The sequence below is a fragment of the Fragaria vesca genome, linkage group LG2 (assembly GCF_000184155.1).
Source record: "Fragaria vesca subsp. vesca linkage group LG2, FraVesHawaii_1.0, whole genome shotgun sequence".
NCBI classification, from domain to species: domain Eukaryota; kingdom Viridiplantae; phylum Streptophyta; class Magnoliopsida; order Rosales; family Rosaceae; genus Fragaria; species Fragaria vesca.
In genome coordinates this window covers 19,777,469-19,792,654 of record NC_020492.1, presented here as the reverse complement: position 1 = coordinate 19,792,654, position 15,186 = coordinate 19,777,469, and the positions used below count along the sequence as shown (strand labels likewise).

At 39.4% G+C, this 15,186-nt stretch overlaps 2 protein-coding genes across 2 annotated transcripts; both read left to right on the top strand.

Moving 5' to 3' along the window:
• Positions 1 to 4,738: 4,738 nt before the first annotated feature.
• Positions 4,739 to 5,637, top strand: LOC101308042. The gene is made up of 2 exons (XM_004290906.1): positions 4,739 to 5,442; positions 5,598 to 5,637. The coding sequence occupies exon 1, from the start codon at positions 4,911 to 4,913 to the stop codon at positions 5,421 to 5,423; it is 513 nt and encodes a 170-aa protein (XP_004290954.1). The 5' UTR covers positions 4,739 to 4,910; the 3' UTR covers positions 5,424 to 5,442; positions 5,598 to 5,637.
• Positions 5,638 to 12,333: 6,696 nt separating this feature from the next.
• On the top strand, positions 12,334 to 15,026 carry LOC101307747 (subtilisin-like protease-like). Its single transcript, XM_004290905.1, has one exon. It carries the CDS (start codon positions 12,356 to 12,358, stop codon positions 14,654 to 14,656), a length of 2,301 nt encoding a protein of 766 aa, XP_004290953.1. The 5' UTR covers positions 12,334 to 12,355; the 3' UTR covers positions 14,657 to 15,026.
• Positions 15,027 to 15,186: the final 160 nt, after the last annotated feature.

Here is a 15,186-nt window from a genome sequence, read left to right as displayed (position 1 = left end):
AATCAAAATTTAACTACAATAATTTTCTTGGGCCTACTGCTGCTTTTTCCGTTGTGGTCAGGCTGACCAGCACACTCTGCTGGTTGGAAAATTTGATTCCGCTGACAAAGCTTGCATTGCGTATCTTAAAGAAAGGATAAAACCTTGTACTTTCTCTTATGTTTGGTGGTGTGGTATCAGGTGGCGGTGGTTTAGCCATAAACTCTAGAGCTATTGTATTTAAGGCCTTCAAGATTTTGTTGATACTTCTGCTAACAGTGAAATGGGATCGCTCGAATATCATTCGAGGTTCACTGTATCGATTGTTTTGACCGACAACTAGTAAAAAGGTTGCAAGCATTTCTTCGACACAAATGTGTCGTGTATTCCGTAAAGGCGTTTTCTCTTTTATGATGACACACAATTTACGGAAAACAGTCAGGATACATTCTGCAAACTTCCCGAAAGATATGAGGGCCTCCGTCCAGTATCTTATTCATGTATATGTACCCATTTGATGTCACTGGTCTCCGAGTCAATGGACGTCTAATACGTTCATCAGGTATGCTGAGCACAAGATCATATAACACATAAATCACTGCTTGTATTGCCATTAATAAAATTCTAATGGCCTCGTAAAACTCTTCTTCCTCTTCATCAACTCCATACATATCCATTTCAGACATTGCTAATAGAGAAAGCACCTAAACATATTAAAAGAACACGGTTACTATATATTCATAATAATATACATTCAAAAGCAAACCAGAACTCATAAATATTCAAAGAAACCATCAAGCTGCAATAAATTCAATGAAACCATAATTATTCAAAGAAACAATCAAGCTGTTCTAATCCATAAAAAACAAGTTTTAAATTCAATCAAACCAACTTGCAATGCAAACAAAACAGTATCAAACTCCATGACTAAAAATTATAATAGGACATAGCATATTGGAGGCAATATCATATTGCTTATTAGCCTGATGCATTAATTCGTGCCCAAGTGATCCAATTACGTCGTTGGTCCGGACTCATCTTCAAGAAGATGTCTTGCTTTGCCTTGGTGTTAAGAAAACTAAGCGCAAAAAAGCTAGCCTCATCAGTTAATCCTGGGGTCTCCTGAATAGCAATCCAACATTCAGTGTCTCTTGATTCTCTCTTCTCCATTATGCCACAAATTGTATCAAAAGTGGTGACAATTTTACCAAAGCCAGTTGATAACTTTTCTAGAACTTCAGCTTGAGTAGCTACCCCTTTTGAGTTGCTACTTTGTTCATAATCAGCTCTACTTCTTTTGCCTTGAACCCTGCTATGTGGTGCAGCATTTGCATTGTTACCTGGGGTGTGTTGTCGGGAAAGAGATGGCAAGTTTTCTTGGTACGATGATTCATTTTCATTTTGTACAAAGGTGTGATTATCTTGATCAAAGACCAAGTCATCTATGCCACCCATTTCCCAAGATCCGTTTTCTCCTACTTCATATGTTGTGGCATCTGTATCATCACCTAAACCTATTGACCCCATCCCGGTTGCAGTTCCATTGCCAATTGCAATTTTCAAATCCTCATAGTTTGGAAAAGTTTTTGTCCGAAAATGTGCATACGTTGGATGTGACTGAAAAATAACAATAAACAAAAATGTCAATATGGTAAAGATTCAAACTAATTAACAATCTAAAATAGAAAGACATTAACCTTTAAATAGTCTGCCCATATTTCATCAGACGCAGTGAATCTTTTTATGATCGGGTCCCACCCAAACCCATAATTGTGACGCATAAGCTGAGAGTAATTGATGTATTATTTCTTAAACCATTTCACTCGGCTTTGGTAATGGCTGAAAGTTATCTCCTTACCGAGTTTTTACTTGAGTTTAAGAAGTAGCTTTGCCTATAATGTTGTTTTGCTTATTACACCATTAATATCACGGAACCCAAGCTTAGCGCCTTCAACCATGAGCTGGAGCAAAACATTGCTCTCTTCCGCGGTCCAAGTTTTATAATCCTTTCGTTTACCATTTCCTTGTGAATCTCCCATCTATATAATTGTTAAACTATAACTAATCATACATTCAACCTTGAAGGTAATGAAAAAACATGCTATATGTGTGTGTATACACACACACACACTTTAAGGTGGTCTCCATACAGATAAGAAGACACTGGCAAAAAGCAACTAATCTGTCAATTCTTTCAAGCCAAATGTATTGAAGAACTTATACGTGATCAATATCATTTATACAAACTAACCTTGATACTACACATGCAGCTTCTTAAAAATAACGGAGTAATATCAATACAATGATGAAAATCAGTACATAAATGATAACATGTACTACTCAGAAATTGAGTAAATTAAAGAGATAGTATCAGTTTCAGGGGTTGTTCTTTTGTGAATAGAAATAATCAATACTGTAGAAATAAATTTTGGCATGCTTTAATAAGTGCCACTAGAAACCCTAGAAGTTTTTGGATCCTCATTCAAATTGAGTACGTTATACACGACCCTATGAACTATTCGTTAGCTTTTAATCACTTGACATTATAATCAAGTTTGTAGTTTGTAGCTAATCTACAGAGGTGGTTTTGTACACATCACTAACAGAACAATATAATCAAAATTTTACAAACTATTCTATATCAAAAGGTATGTTCAACGATAGTATAATCAATTTTGATTATGGTGATTAGGTTTTTAGGGTTGGGAGTAGCAAACACACAGTATTTGAGTTTTTTAGGGTCACATAGATCAACTGAACGCCAAATAAAAAAACAACAATGCAACTATGAACATGTTGGGTATCAAAAAATTCTGATAACACAAAAGATTAGGCAAAGGTAGAAAAAGAATCAAGAAAGCAAGATGATGGGAACCAACCTCTTCGCAGCACGCAGAGTGATGAACTTTAATAGACTTTTCCCACGCTCAAAATCTTTGCTCTGGTGGCTAGCAAACTATTGGACTTTTTTATTTACTTAACACTACAAATTTCACAATTTTCTATGATTTTCTAATTCCATATAAATGCATGATATTTTGAATACCCTAAAACTTCTATTCATTTTTAAAAGTTCTAATTGAATACCCCTAGATTTTGGTGGATTCTATAAAGACTTTTTAAAATCATAATTGAATACACTTAGACTTTTATGGATTATTATAAGTCTGTATTGAATACACCCGGACTTTTAGATTCCATGGACTTCTTTAAAATTGTCACTAATTTCAGATACAATACACCCCATAAATGAGCAACTACTTTTAATAAAATAAATAATATATATGTAATCAGGTAAAAAAAAAATATTATTATATGGACTAAGTTCAATTACATAAAGAAATTTGGGATGGGTTGGTTTTCATAATTTAACTTTTTTTAATTATAAATATGCAACAAAACAATGTTTTCTCAAAATCTGGGATGAGCTGTAGCCCACCGTAACCCGTGTGTAGGTACGTCATTGATTGATAGTGACAGACTCGTAACTGTTTCTGGTAATAGGGAAATGTGTGGGGAAGTTTCTTCCACCACCGATAATTCTCATGTTTTATAATCTCTTTCATTTTAAATAAAATTCTACTGTTATCATTCTCAAAAAAAAAAAATAACGAGATTAGAGAGTTCATAGTTGTTTATAACTAAAGAGAATAACATGATTAGAGAATTCAGAATTGTTTACAACTAAAGAAAATAACAGGATTACAAAATAACGTGAATAGAGAGTTCATATGTGTTTATAACCAAACGAGAATATCCGTATAGTTGTTTGTACCTTAACCATTATTACATTAAGCCTAAACCATGAGGTTTCTCAGCTTATTGGCTGATTGCCTGATTCTTTGAGTAAAGGCAAGAGCTCGATTCTTTGAGGGCACGTTTACTAATCCTCAAAGGGAATCACTCATTGGGGATTGATTCCCTTTTTCCTTCACTTTGGACGTTTACCAACCAAGGGGGAATGCAAACTATGTGGGTCCCGCACACAAAATCAGGATTGAATCCCCCCTTCTCATTCCGGTGGGGGGAGTTAGTATTGATTACTGAATATGGGTGAATGAATTTTTCATTCCCAAACTGTCCTTGGTGAGTTATTGTTAATCCAAAATTGCCCTAATTGAAAACCCTACTTATCAAAGCCTCATCCTTGCGAAAGTCAAGCCGTCTCTCTGCTCTGCTCTGCGTGTCAGTCCAAAGGTTGGCCCTCTTAAGTTTTCAGGCCCCTGTAGAAACTTATCGGCTCTTGTACTTGTAGTTTGACAAAATCATATGTTTAGGTATATTTAAGGGTGTTTTTGTAATTAGGTTTATCATGATTCTGATTATTGTATTTTAGTAAACACATGAATAAGAATCAATCTTGATAATAATTCCGATTCCGGATGACAAATAAACACATCCATAGGAATCACTCCTTGTCTCTCCCATTCCTTTTTAATCCCATTTCTTCTCAATCCTATTAAGGATTAGTAAACGTGCCCTGAGCGGTAGCAGAGCCCTCCAAGCATAGTAGACCGCTAACGTCCAAATCTCCACGTGGCCGACTACGACCTGCCCAAATGCACATGACTCCATGCACCTATCAGTCACCGCCGTCACCCAGTTTCCATGTCCCCGTATAAGAACGAAAACTCGTACCAAAAAAAAAAAAAAACACATCCGCCGAAGACAAAAGATTCATCCAAAAATGACTACCCTCCAATTCACGTTCGAAACGTGTCAAACTCAAAAAGTGACGCCCGGCCAAAAAAAATAATTTGAAGCAGCATAGCACAATTAAAATATGAGAATATGCTTTGGCCCTGCTCTGCAAATTATCCCTATTATTCTCTCTTGCAATTACTTTATTTCTCTTTGTTGTCTACAAGCTATTAAATTGTATCTCCAAAAACGCTTTCGGTTTTTGATTTGGACTTGCTTTCGATTTTGACATGGAGCTCGTTCAGGACTTCGTTTGGACGGCGTCGGTGGCGCTCATCCTCTCCTTCTTCGTCGCCAAGCTCGTCGCCATCGCCATGGCGGACCGCGAACCCGAACCGTCGGAGTTCAAATCCACTGAGAGCGCCGGCGATGGAGTCGAAGAGGTTTATCGGAGCCAGAGGAGCGTTCAACTTCAATTCGCCGCCGCTCAAGTGCAAGAGGTTGATCGGTTCCAAGTTAAACCGGTCGAAGAGGCCGTTGGAGTTGCGGAGAAATCCGACGACGGCGAGGAGGTGTCGGTTGAGAAAGCGATTGACTCTGATCGTCGACGTGGCCACGAGGATGAGGAAATTTCGGAGGATAGACAAGTGGATGCGCAATCAGCACGGAACGACGTCGTTACTGCACATGAAGCGGTTGAGGTCAAATCGGTAAGTTACAGCGATGAAGATGACTGGGAAGGAATTGAGAAGAGTGAGCTGGATGAAGGCTATACTGCGGCGGTGAAATCCGAGGGAGGATGATCGGGTCCTTCTTCATAAGGTTAGGCCTCTGCTGTTAATCTCAGGCTTTTACCCTTCACCGTGTGCAAATTGGTACTAGAAATGTTGTTATGATCTCTCTGTTATATAGATAATTGATTTGTGTAGCTTTTCATATCTTTGTGTGTGCTTGTTTATTTACTGCTCTCGATTCAGAAATGATGGAGCTAGTGAAAACAGGAAAGGTAATTTGAACCAAGGTATATAACACCGTTGCCTTCCTGTTAGAAAAAATTGTGGATAGCTGGGATGAGGATAAACTGGAATACAATGCAGGCAGCTCACGATTCACGAATCAATAGCATTACCAAATGAACTAGGTGAATTATAATTTGCTTATGATAGACGAGAACAAACGATGTTCAAGAAAATCTTGGAGAGTCTCGTGAGGGTTAAGTGTTGAACATATAGATAGATAAGGGCTAGGTGTGAGCATTCTGCTTTTGCGTTGTATGTTCTGCTGCCAGAAACTAAGATTACAATAGCTGCTTGCATTTATTACTTTTATCGTCCTTGTTCTGTTTTACACTTTTACAGTCTTGACTGATAGTTTATTGAATTAGTAGTTAGTAAGAGCGATTAACCAAATGCACCAATTCGTGAACTAAAATGTTTCTCAGTGTTGAGCTAGTCTGGACTCCACAGTACATATAATATCTGTTGGTCTAGCACATTCCTCTTGGTAATCGTTTTGTCCGCTGCTACACTTTCTTATCTTGTAAGTCCCTAGTTCTTCATGAATTATGTGTCAAAGCCTCAAAGATTTGCTAGTTCAGGATATAAAGAATCTTCATCCCCCGAGGTTTATGTGCTCATTGTATTGAAACATTATCCAACTCCAATCTAGTTATACTAGGAGCAGGATTAGTAATATAAAATACTATGAGCAGGTGATACATATGATCTTGTTTGGTCCAACAGATTTTAAGACATCAGATTTCAGGTGGTCTACATCTTGAACTTCCTGATCATAGGATCCATTCTACTGAGATTGATGAGCTTCAGTATAATCTTATTTAGAGTAGATATCATCCTCCTAGGAGACTAGACAAGAGTGTCTTAAACAACTGAAGGGTAGTTATATACAACTGTGAGTGTAGTCTGTTTTTGAAATAGGTAAAACAATCAAAAAAGGGTATGCGATCCAGAGGACAGGATGCCCAAAGTGAACGCTTAGTGTTCCCAATCAAGATCACCATGTTGACACATTCCAAAACGTTCTGTTATCTCTTTTCCTTTGTATGTATCATCATATATGCATGGAAATCATGCTCCAACTGCCTGAGAACTCGACCAATCTATATCAAGAGACTTTCTCAGTTATACATTACCCACGGATTTCGATTGTTGTAACTACAGTTTTTGTTCGTCTATGCATGTACAGTTTTCATCTATCCCACTTGGGATTGTCGTTTCCTCCTGGTAGTAGTACAACCATTGACATATCTTAAAGTTCTTAGTTGTACTCTCTGCAATTTGATACATAAGGCGATGCTTAGATTAATCAATGTTTAAGAGATCGGACAGTTATGACAAAAAATAGTTGTTCTTCAGACAACTGGTGGCATGTAAAATTCATTAACTGTGTGATCACAGGTTATTTCTGAGTCTTGAACTGTAGGAAAGTTTGTAATTTTGTTATTTGAAGGCCGTTGCTATCTATGTAGTCTGTGCTTAACTGCCTTTTCATATTCTTTTATGCAAACACCGACTTGCAAGTATATTACTTGCAACTTCAAAATCAACTTCTAAATTCCCCTACCTGCTTTCCCTTTTCATATTCACTACTGCAAACACTGACTTGTAAGGAAAGCAGGGGCATGTATGTTTATACATAAGCAATATACATTTTTCTGTCTACTGCATATGTATTATTTTTGGGTGCATAAAGCGGATGGTTGTTTAGTCCAGGATATGAAATTTGTGGATGATTGAAGTCGTTTAATTAGTTCATATGTAGAATTGTAGATTAACAGAACAAGAACTACATTAAACTATTAAAGAGAAACAGAACATAAGCTAATACATTTTATTGACATGATAAACCGGAAAAGTTTCCTTATTCTAGTAAAAATCTTCCTGGACTTAGTTCTTCTTCCCATCATGATCATATCCCCCGCCACCCCCGCCGCCACCACCCCGGCCAGCATACCCTGGACCTGACCCGACGCCAAAGCCTCCCCCATGTCCACTTCCTCCACTAACATTGCCAAAGCCACCACCTCCTCCGGATCCACCTCCATTGCCATATCCCCCACCATTACCGAATCCACCACCCCCACCGCCATTGCCAAATCCGCCACCAGTACCATAACCTCCACCACCATTTCCAAATCCACCACCACTACCAGATCCCCCGCTATAACCACCACCACCTCCAAAGCCACTGCCACCATTGCCTACACCACCCCCACTGCCGTAACCCCCACTACCACCTGACCCGTAACCAGACCCGCCTCCGTAACCACCGGCTGTCAGTTCTTCATAGGTAGTCTCCTTACCGCGCCAACTCTGGAGCCCCTTGTCCAGTTCATCTCTGTTATAAGACCCTCCCCCGAAGCCACCAGCTGTCATCTCTCCATAGCTAGACTCCTTACCGTGCCAGTTCTCGAGCCCCTTGTCCAATTTATTTCCCTTATCTCTCAGGGACCTCCCCGTTGCTTCAACAGATACACAACTAAACATCCCCATCGCCAAGAAAATGAGACTCCATGAAACCTCAATCCTTCCCATGACTAACGTACCTTCAAAAGAAAGAAACATGCTTTCAATACTCGGGAAACATGAAAACTAACAGAGAAAGAGAGACGACTACTCACCACTGTATGATCTGCAGTGTCTTAAACCTTCCTCTCTTCTGGTTGTAAAGGATCTTGATAGCCGAAAGTTTTAACCGAAAACTCTAGCTCTACATAAGGTGTTGTGTAATGGCGATCCAGAAATGATAGCTTGGTATGAGGATCAGCCCCACATTTATAATGTGGAACTTCGTTAGGGTTTTGGGGGTTCTGAGAGCCGAGCAGGAGAGAGTGGCGGGAAGGCATGGCTGCGTGATTGGATGAGGAGCCGATTCTGGTGGAGGGGGAGCTTTGCATGACAGCATCGGAGAACTTACTGCATGATCTTGCTGCCGCTTGATTTTTAAAAGCTCATGACTGGCGCATGTTGGGCTTTTGCAACATTATACTTAACGTCATAGCATATTTCAATGGCTTCTTTGTTATTCCATATTCCTTTTGTCTCGTTTTTTTATTTTTTTTTATCAAACGAAATTTCATTTGATAAACTACGATTACAAATCAACCGAACAAGTGATTACAACTATGAGCATTAAACTCAATCCTCAAACTACATGTCCTCGCTCCGAAGAGGAGAGATTGACATGTCAATATATATATTTGGATTTGGTTACGAGTCTTATCGGGTGGAATACAACAAAATATATTGGGCTTATCAAGTCTTGAATCTGAATTTAGGATTCCTGCTGTTTTTCTCATTTTATTTTTATAGGATCGATACCAGTCAAAAAGAACAATCAGACATATTTGTTTGAGGTTGTCATTGAGTCTACTAATGTATTGTTTGAAGATATTTTATTGTCAATATCTTTTTCGCTCCCTGTAAGCTTTACTCAGTGTAAGTGAAGTAGTATTGCGTTATCTGACGGTCCTACTGAGGCGAATCACTTTGTAATATTAATGTTTTCCTATCAAATAATATCGATCGCATCTTTCAATCAAAAATAATTGAGATTAAGAATCCGATAAGTGTAGCTTTGATGACAAAAAAGTTGACCATCTAGGTGCCTTATATGTCTGTTTGTGATGTTCACGTTGAAATTGGAAACATAAAGTGACAATCTAACCATGTTATTACTGGACCTAATGAGTGTTCTATCAACGGTGCCTCTTATATAATGGTTCTCAAAACTCTCAAGTCTCAAACAACACCTATCATTTAGGTACAACAAAAGGATTATCATTTGTTTTCTTCTTTTTTTTGAGATGTTAGACAAAAGGATTGGGGCCTAGGCTGTTTGGCCTCTTGGGCATCTCCTTTCTTTGTATTGGTCCATTTTTTCCCATAGCTGGTCTGAAACCAGTGAAACCAGCAATCAGCTAGGCACTGGGTCCATTCATTGTCATCGTCTAATCGACATGCCTTTTTATTACAACGATAACAACATCATCTTCGTATTCTAAAATCTCCATCACTAAATTACACCATGTCTATTTCACTTGCCTTTTCCTACACATCATACACATGCAACAGGCTCAACCTTCTCAACGGAGACGAGTGCTCTGAGAATTTTATGTAAATTTATATACAGTTAAATTCTTAAAAACGTAAATATATCTTTTTAACAATTGAGATAATAAGATATACATAAACCGAAGATTTCTCAGAACCAGGTATCTACGAGACTACGACGGCCGCCCGCCTAACATGCAACTCTCAAGCCACCATGCAGACACATTAATATTTTTATTCAATATAAACACATCACACACATTGATTGGAATTAAAAAGTAGATTAAGGCCTTAATGTTTCGAATAATTGAGAGGAGGTTAGCTTTAAATATAGGGAGTGGTCCGTTAAATCAGAAAAGACCACTCAACATACATACAAAAGAAATTGAGTGAGGAACTTGACTTGTGAAGAACCACCTTTTGAAATCATTTTGGCGTCATTTGGTGAGAGAAAATGACATTTGAGCTGCAAATTCATCATGAAATTATTATTGTTGCTATGCATGTGGCAGTTGCTTCAACCATAATCCATCCATACCCCCATTTTCATTATCATCATAATGTAATTAAGAAATTAGACCATCACTTAAGTGAAGCTTTTAACTTAGAATAACTGCATGCATGTAGACGTTTTTATAAATAATTCTAAACGGTCCACGAAATTAAATTTGGGGTTTTCCCAAATTGAAAAAGCAGAAACGACATGAGAGAAATTGGCTCATGACGAAGATCGATCTGTGATGGTGAATCGTATAAACAATTGAGGGGTCACAGAAACAAGATTCCGTAAGCAACCAACTTTTAGTTGATTGGAGATTCTTGAAGAACTGTATGTATGATTGTATGGGCATCTCTACCTAGCTTTGCTATCTTTCAAAAACAAACCAGTTTCTCTCATCTGTTGTTGTTTCTCCTTCACTCACTTGGAAATTAACTCAATCCTATCTCATATCTACAGGCAAAGCTAGCTGTATCTCATTGCTTTCACATGTTTTGGATCGGTTTGGCCAAAATGTTGACACTAGCAAACCCGATTTATAGATGATTTTATGCAGTACTCATTTATGAGGTTTGTTTTGTTAAATAGTGTATGTATTTACTATATCGACGCAAAAATATCATGTGTTCGCTTATTTGTTTATGTTTCTTGAAAATATGAACATAATTTACATAATATTGATTCAACATCATAAATAAATTACGATATATAAGTTTTAATTTTCATAGATCATTACAAAGTTAATGATTTCATGAGCCCCAATCAATGAGTCAATGACTGTTCTATTAAGAAAAAACAAAAAAAGATCTTGTACCTAAGATTAAAGAGAAAAACTGTACAACTACAAAGATTGGAGATGAGATTCTATATGTTTACCAAAAGCTTCCACTCAACAACTATTATTAGTGGGTAGGGTACCTTCCAGCTAATTGCAACCAAGTAGCAAATAGACTTGGGAGGAAAACATACATACCACACATGCAGGTCTTTTTCTTCTTTACTTTCATGGTTAGACATAAATTATTCTTAATAAACATTATGGAACATTATATCAAACAAATTGTTCAATGCTCTTGTTCATACTTCAGTTCACACCAAGATAATCCGATAAGACGCAATCTATGTCCGTGCAAGCTCAGCTTCCACGGCCAATTTGGTAGTTGGTGTATGATTCATCTGTCTGAAGTTTCCTGGTAAGACTAGAAAAGGCGAAGCCACGATTGTCATCCTCAGCAATCAGCGCCATGATAAACTTCTAAGCTAATATTAGTGGTACTTCCACTAAAACTTTCGGTTCTATATCAAAAGATTAAGAATTATATGTTGGATCTAGCAATGACTTCATAGTTTTGGGTTGCTTTCCAACCTTAGTTCCCAATTTTGGGTTGTTTGAAATCAAAAATCTAACCTTAGCTTCAGTGATAATGAAGTATTATTCCTAGTTTGTTTCTAGGTGGACGACAGAGATAAACTACTGTTTGGAGGAAGATGAGTTCTTGCCTTGTGAACACAGTAAATAGGTAGATTGTCAAGTTAAATTTAGGAAGTTGCAGTTTCGAAAGCAACATCAAATTTCCCAAAACCAGATTTTCGTTTATATTGATGTGGATCGTGGAATGACTATGACTTGGATAAGTGTTGCACAAAGTAACTGCACAGTGACAGATTTAATTTTAGGTAGGAGGAAGCTGCGTATTGAACACCCCCAACCCTTTTCACAAGCCTTTAAATTCTTCGCCTGACATAAAATGTTACGGCATCTTCAACCTTTGGTCTAAATTTAGCTTTCACTAAGTTTAGCACAAATCGATCCGACCACAAAAGAATAATGGCATTTCATCAATAATGACTGAAATAAGCATAATTTACCAGCATTATGTTTTTTTCTTCAATCATAGTACCACCAATAATGTAGGTCCCTATCCATTTGCAGACCAGAAAAAAAGAGTACAAGAATCAAATTTGCTAGTATAAGGTTGAAAAAGAAGAGTAAAAGAAAAGAAAAATCTTTGTTGCATAATAATTGTGCACCAAGTGGAGAATATTTAAATAGAGAAGTATCTCAAGGAATCTCTCTCAGTGCCTATATGTGAATTTCACTCCCGTCGGCACTAACAAGAAACTTGTTCCTGAAACTCAAAATCAAGCTCAGGGTTTGAACAAGATGAAGAAGTTCATGCTTCTGGTAACGCTTATGGTTCTGGCTATCACTCACAACTGTGAGGTGGTAGCAGAGAAGAGTGAGCATGTGAAAAAGACGTACATCATTCACATGGACAAGTCCCTAATGCCTACGAGTTTCGAAGACGACCATGTCAACTGGTACAGCTCGTCGTTGAAAGCAGTCACCGATTCAGCTGACATGCTTTACACTTACAAGACTGTCATCCATGGCTACTCCACGAGGCTGACTGCCGAGGAAGCTGAACTTCTCGAAAAGCAGCCAGGGATTCTCTCTGTCCTGCCGGAGAGGAGGTACGAGCTTCACACAACTAGGACTCCGGAGTTTCTTGGACTAGGCAAAAGCGAAGCTGTGTTTCCGGCTTCGGATATGGTGAGTGAGGTGATCATCGGAGTGGTGGACACCGGCGTGTGGCCGGAGCACAAAAGCTACGACGACACTGGTCTTGGACCAGTGCCGAGTGGCTGGAAAGGGACGTGCCAGCAGGGTAAGACGTTCAACTCTTCGAGCTGCAACAAGAAGCTGATTGGTGCTACGTTTTTCTCAAACGGGTACGAAGCAGCGTTTGGACCTATTGACGAAAGCGTTGAATCGAAGTCACCGAGAGACGACGATGGCCACGGAACGCACACCTCAACCACAGCGGCGGGGTCAGTTGTTACAGGAGCCAGCTTTCTTGGTTATGCTCCAGGCACAGCTAGGGGTATGGCGCCACAAGCTCGAATAGCTACATACAAGGCTTGCTGGCTTGGAGGGTGCTTCGGTTCTGATATCATAGCTGCAATGGAGAAGGCTGTTGAGGATGGGGTTAATGTTTTGTCTTTGTCTATTGGTGGATCGCAGGTTGATTATTATAGAGACACGGTTGCCATTGGAGCTTTCTCTGCGGCGGCGCAGGGTATTCTAGTGTCGTGTTCGGCGGGAAATGGTGGACCGGAGGCGGGAAGCTTGTCCAATGTTGCGCCTTGGATAACCACTGTGGGCGCTGGAACATTGGACAGGGACTTCCCGGCTTATGTCAGCCTTGGAAGTGCGAAGAAGTATGCAGGTATATCTCTATACAGGGGAACGGCCTTATCTAGTGGATTGATTCCACTTATAGATGCTCGCAACGCGAGCAGTTCAAGTGATGATCTTTGCAGTCCAGACAGTTTGATTCCGGCAAAGGTTGCCGGGAAGATTGTGGTGTGTGACAGAGGGGGAACTCCGAGGGTTCAAAAGAGTCTGGTGGTGAAAAAGGCTGGTGGTGTGGGGATGATTTTGACCAACACCGAAACATTTGGAGAAGAGCTTGTTGCTGATGCGTATTTCCTTCCTACAGCAGCAGTTGGCCAGAAAGCTGGTGACGCAATAAAGAGCTATATTGCATCAGATTCTAATCCCACAGCAACAATTACTCTTGGAGAAACAAAGTTAGGCGTTCAACCTTCACCGGTGGTGGCTGCGTTTAGCTCTAGAGGACCAAATTTTGTCACTCCAGAAGTGCTCAAACCAGACCTGATAGCACCAGGAATGAACATCCTAGCTGGGTGGACTGGCGCAGTTGGACCAACTGGACTTCCTGAAGACAAGAGGAGGGTGAACTTCAACATCATTTCAGGTACATCCATGTCGTGCCCACACGTGAGTGGACTAGCGGCCCTTGTCAAGGCGGCTCACCCTGACTGGAGTCCTGCAGCCATCAAGTCTGCTCTCATGACCACAGCCTATTCAAACTACAAAACTGGAGAAACAATCAGAGATGTTTCTACCGGAAGTGCTGCAACACCTTTCGATTATGGTGCTGGGCATGTGGATCCAGTAACAGCTCTTGACCCTGGCCTTGTCTATGATCTTGCTGTGGAGGACTACCTAAGTTTCCTATGTGCCTTGAATTATTCCGCTTCTCAGATCAAGCAAACCACTAAGAAGGACTTTACCTGTGGCTCAAGCAAGAAATATAGCCTCGGAGATTTGAATTACCCCTCCTTTTCTCTTGCTCTGGATACATCTTCAGGCCAAGGGGGTGGTACTGGTGCATCAACCACTCTTAAGTATACAAGGACTCTGACCAATGTGGGTGCCCCGGCAACATACAAGGTCTCAGTGTCTTCACTGACCCCAGCAGTGAAGATATCTGTAGAACCAGGAACACTAAGTTTCAGTGATTCATATGAGAAGAAGACATACACTGTGACTTTTGTTGCTAGCTCTTTGCCATCCGGCACAGCCAGCTTCGGTCGCTTGGAATGGTCTGATGGGAAACACATTGTAGGTAGTCATATTGCTTACACCTGGGTATAGATTAACATTCAAGAACTGATCTAACTCCAGATCAGGTATTTCAAGGTTCCTGCATAAAACCAATTGTATATCTTCGCATATGTCGTATATTTATTTGGTTTCTCTCTTGGTATCCCAACAACTGAGCAAAGTATAGCCAGTTGATGTATTTCTTAGTTCAGTGTTGAAATTAAAGGAGGAAAGAGCAGATGGTTGATAAAATTGATTGTACAGGAAACTGTGTAAGGAATTGACCCGAATGCTACTTTGAAAAGTATTTCCTAATTGCATTCATATGAAAAGTATGATCTGATAGGTTTCGAAGTCTAGTAAGAGAGCACATTGATTCTTATATTTTTATTTTTACATTTTCAGTTGCCACTGATAAACTAAAGGAGTGAAACCATGACTGGAAGGATCTCATCACTCTATAGTCTATACCAGTGTCTCACTGAATAAACTTTCCTAAAACACAGGCTATTTGCCGCATGCATCTAAATGATGTTTTGATCACCACAGTCTGTGCCTATAATGTTGCCATCTTCCTATAT

What these genes read in the sequence shown, in the direction of transcription:
- LOC101308042 (XM_004290906.1), top strand. Translation starts at nt 4,911, where the DNA reads ATGGAGCTCGTTCAGGACTTCGTTTGGACGGCGTCGGTGGCGCTCATC.
- LOC101307747 (XM_004290905.1), top strand. Translation starts at nt 12,356, where the DNA reads ATGAAGAAGTTCATGCTTCTGGTAACGCTTATGGTTCTGGCTATCACT.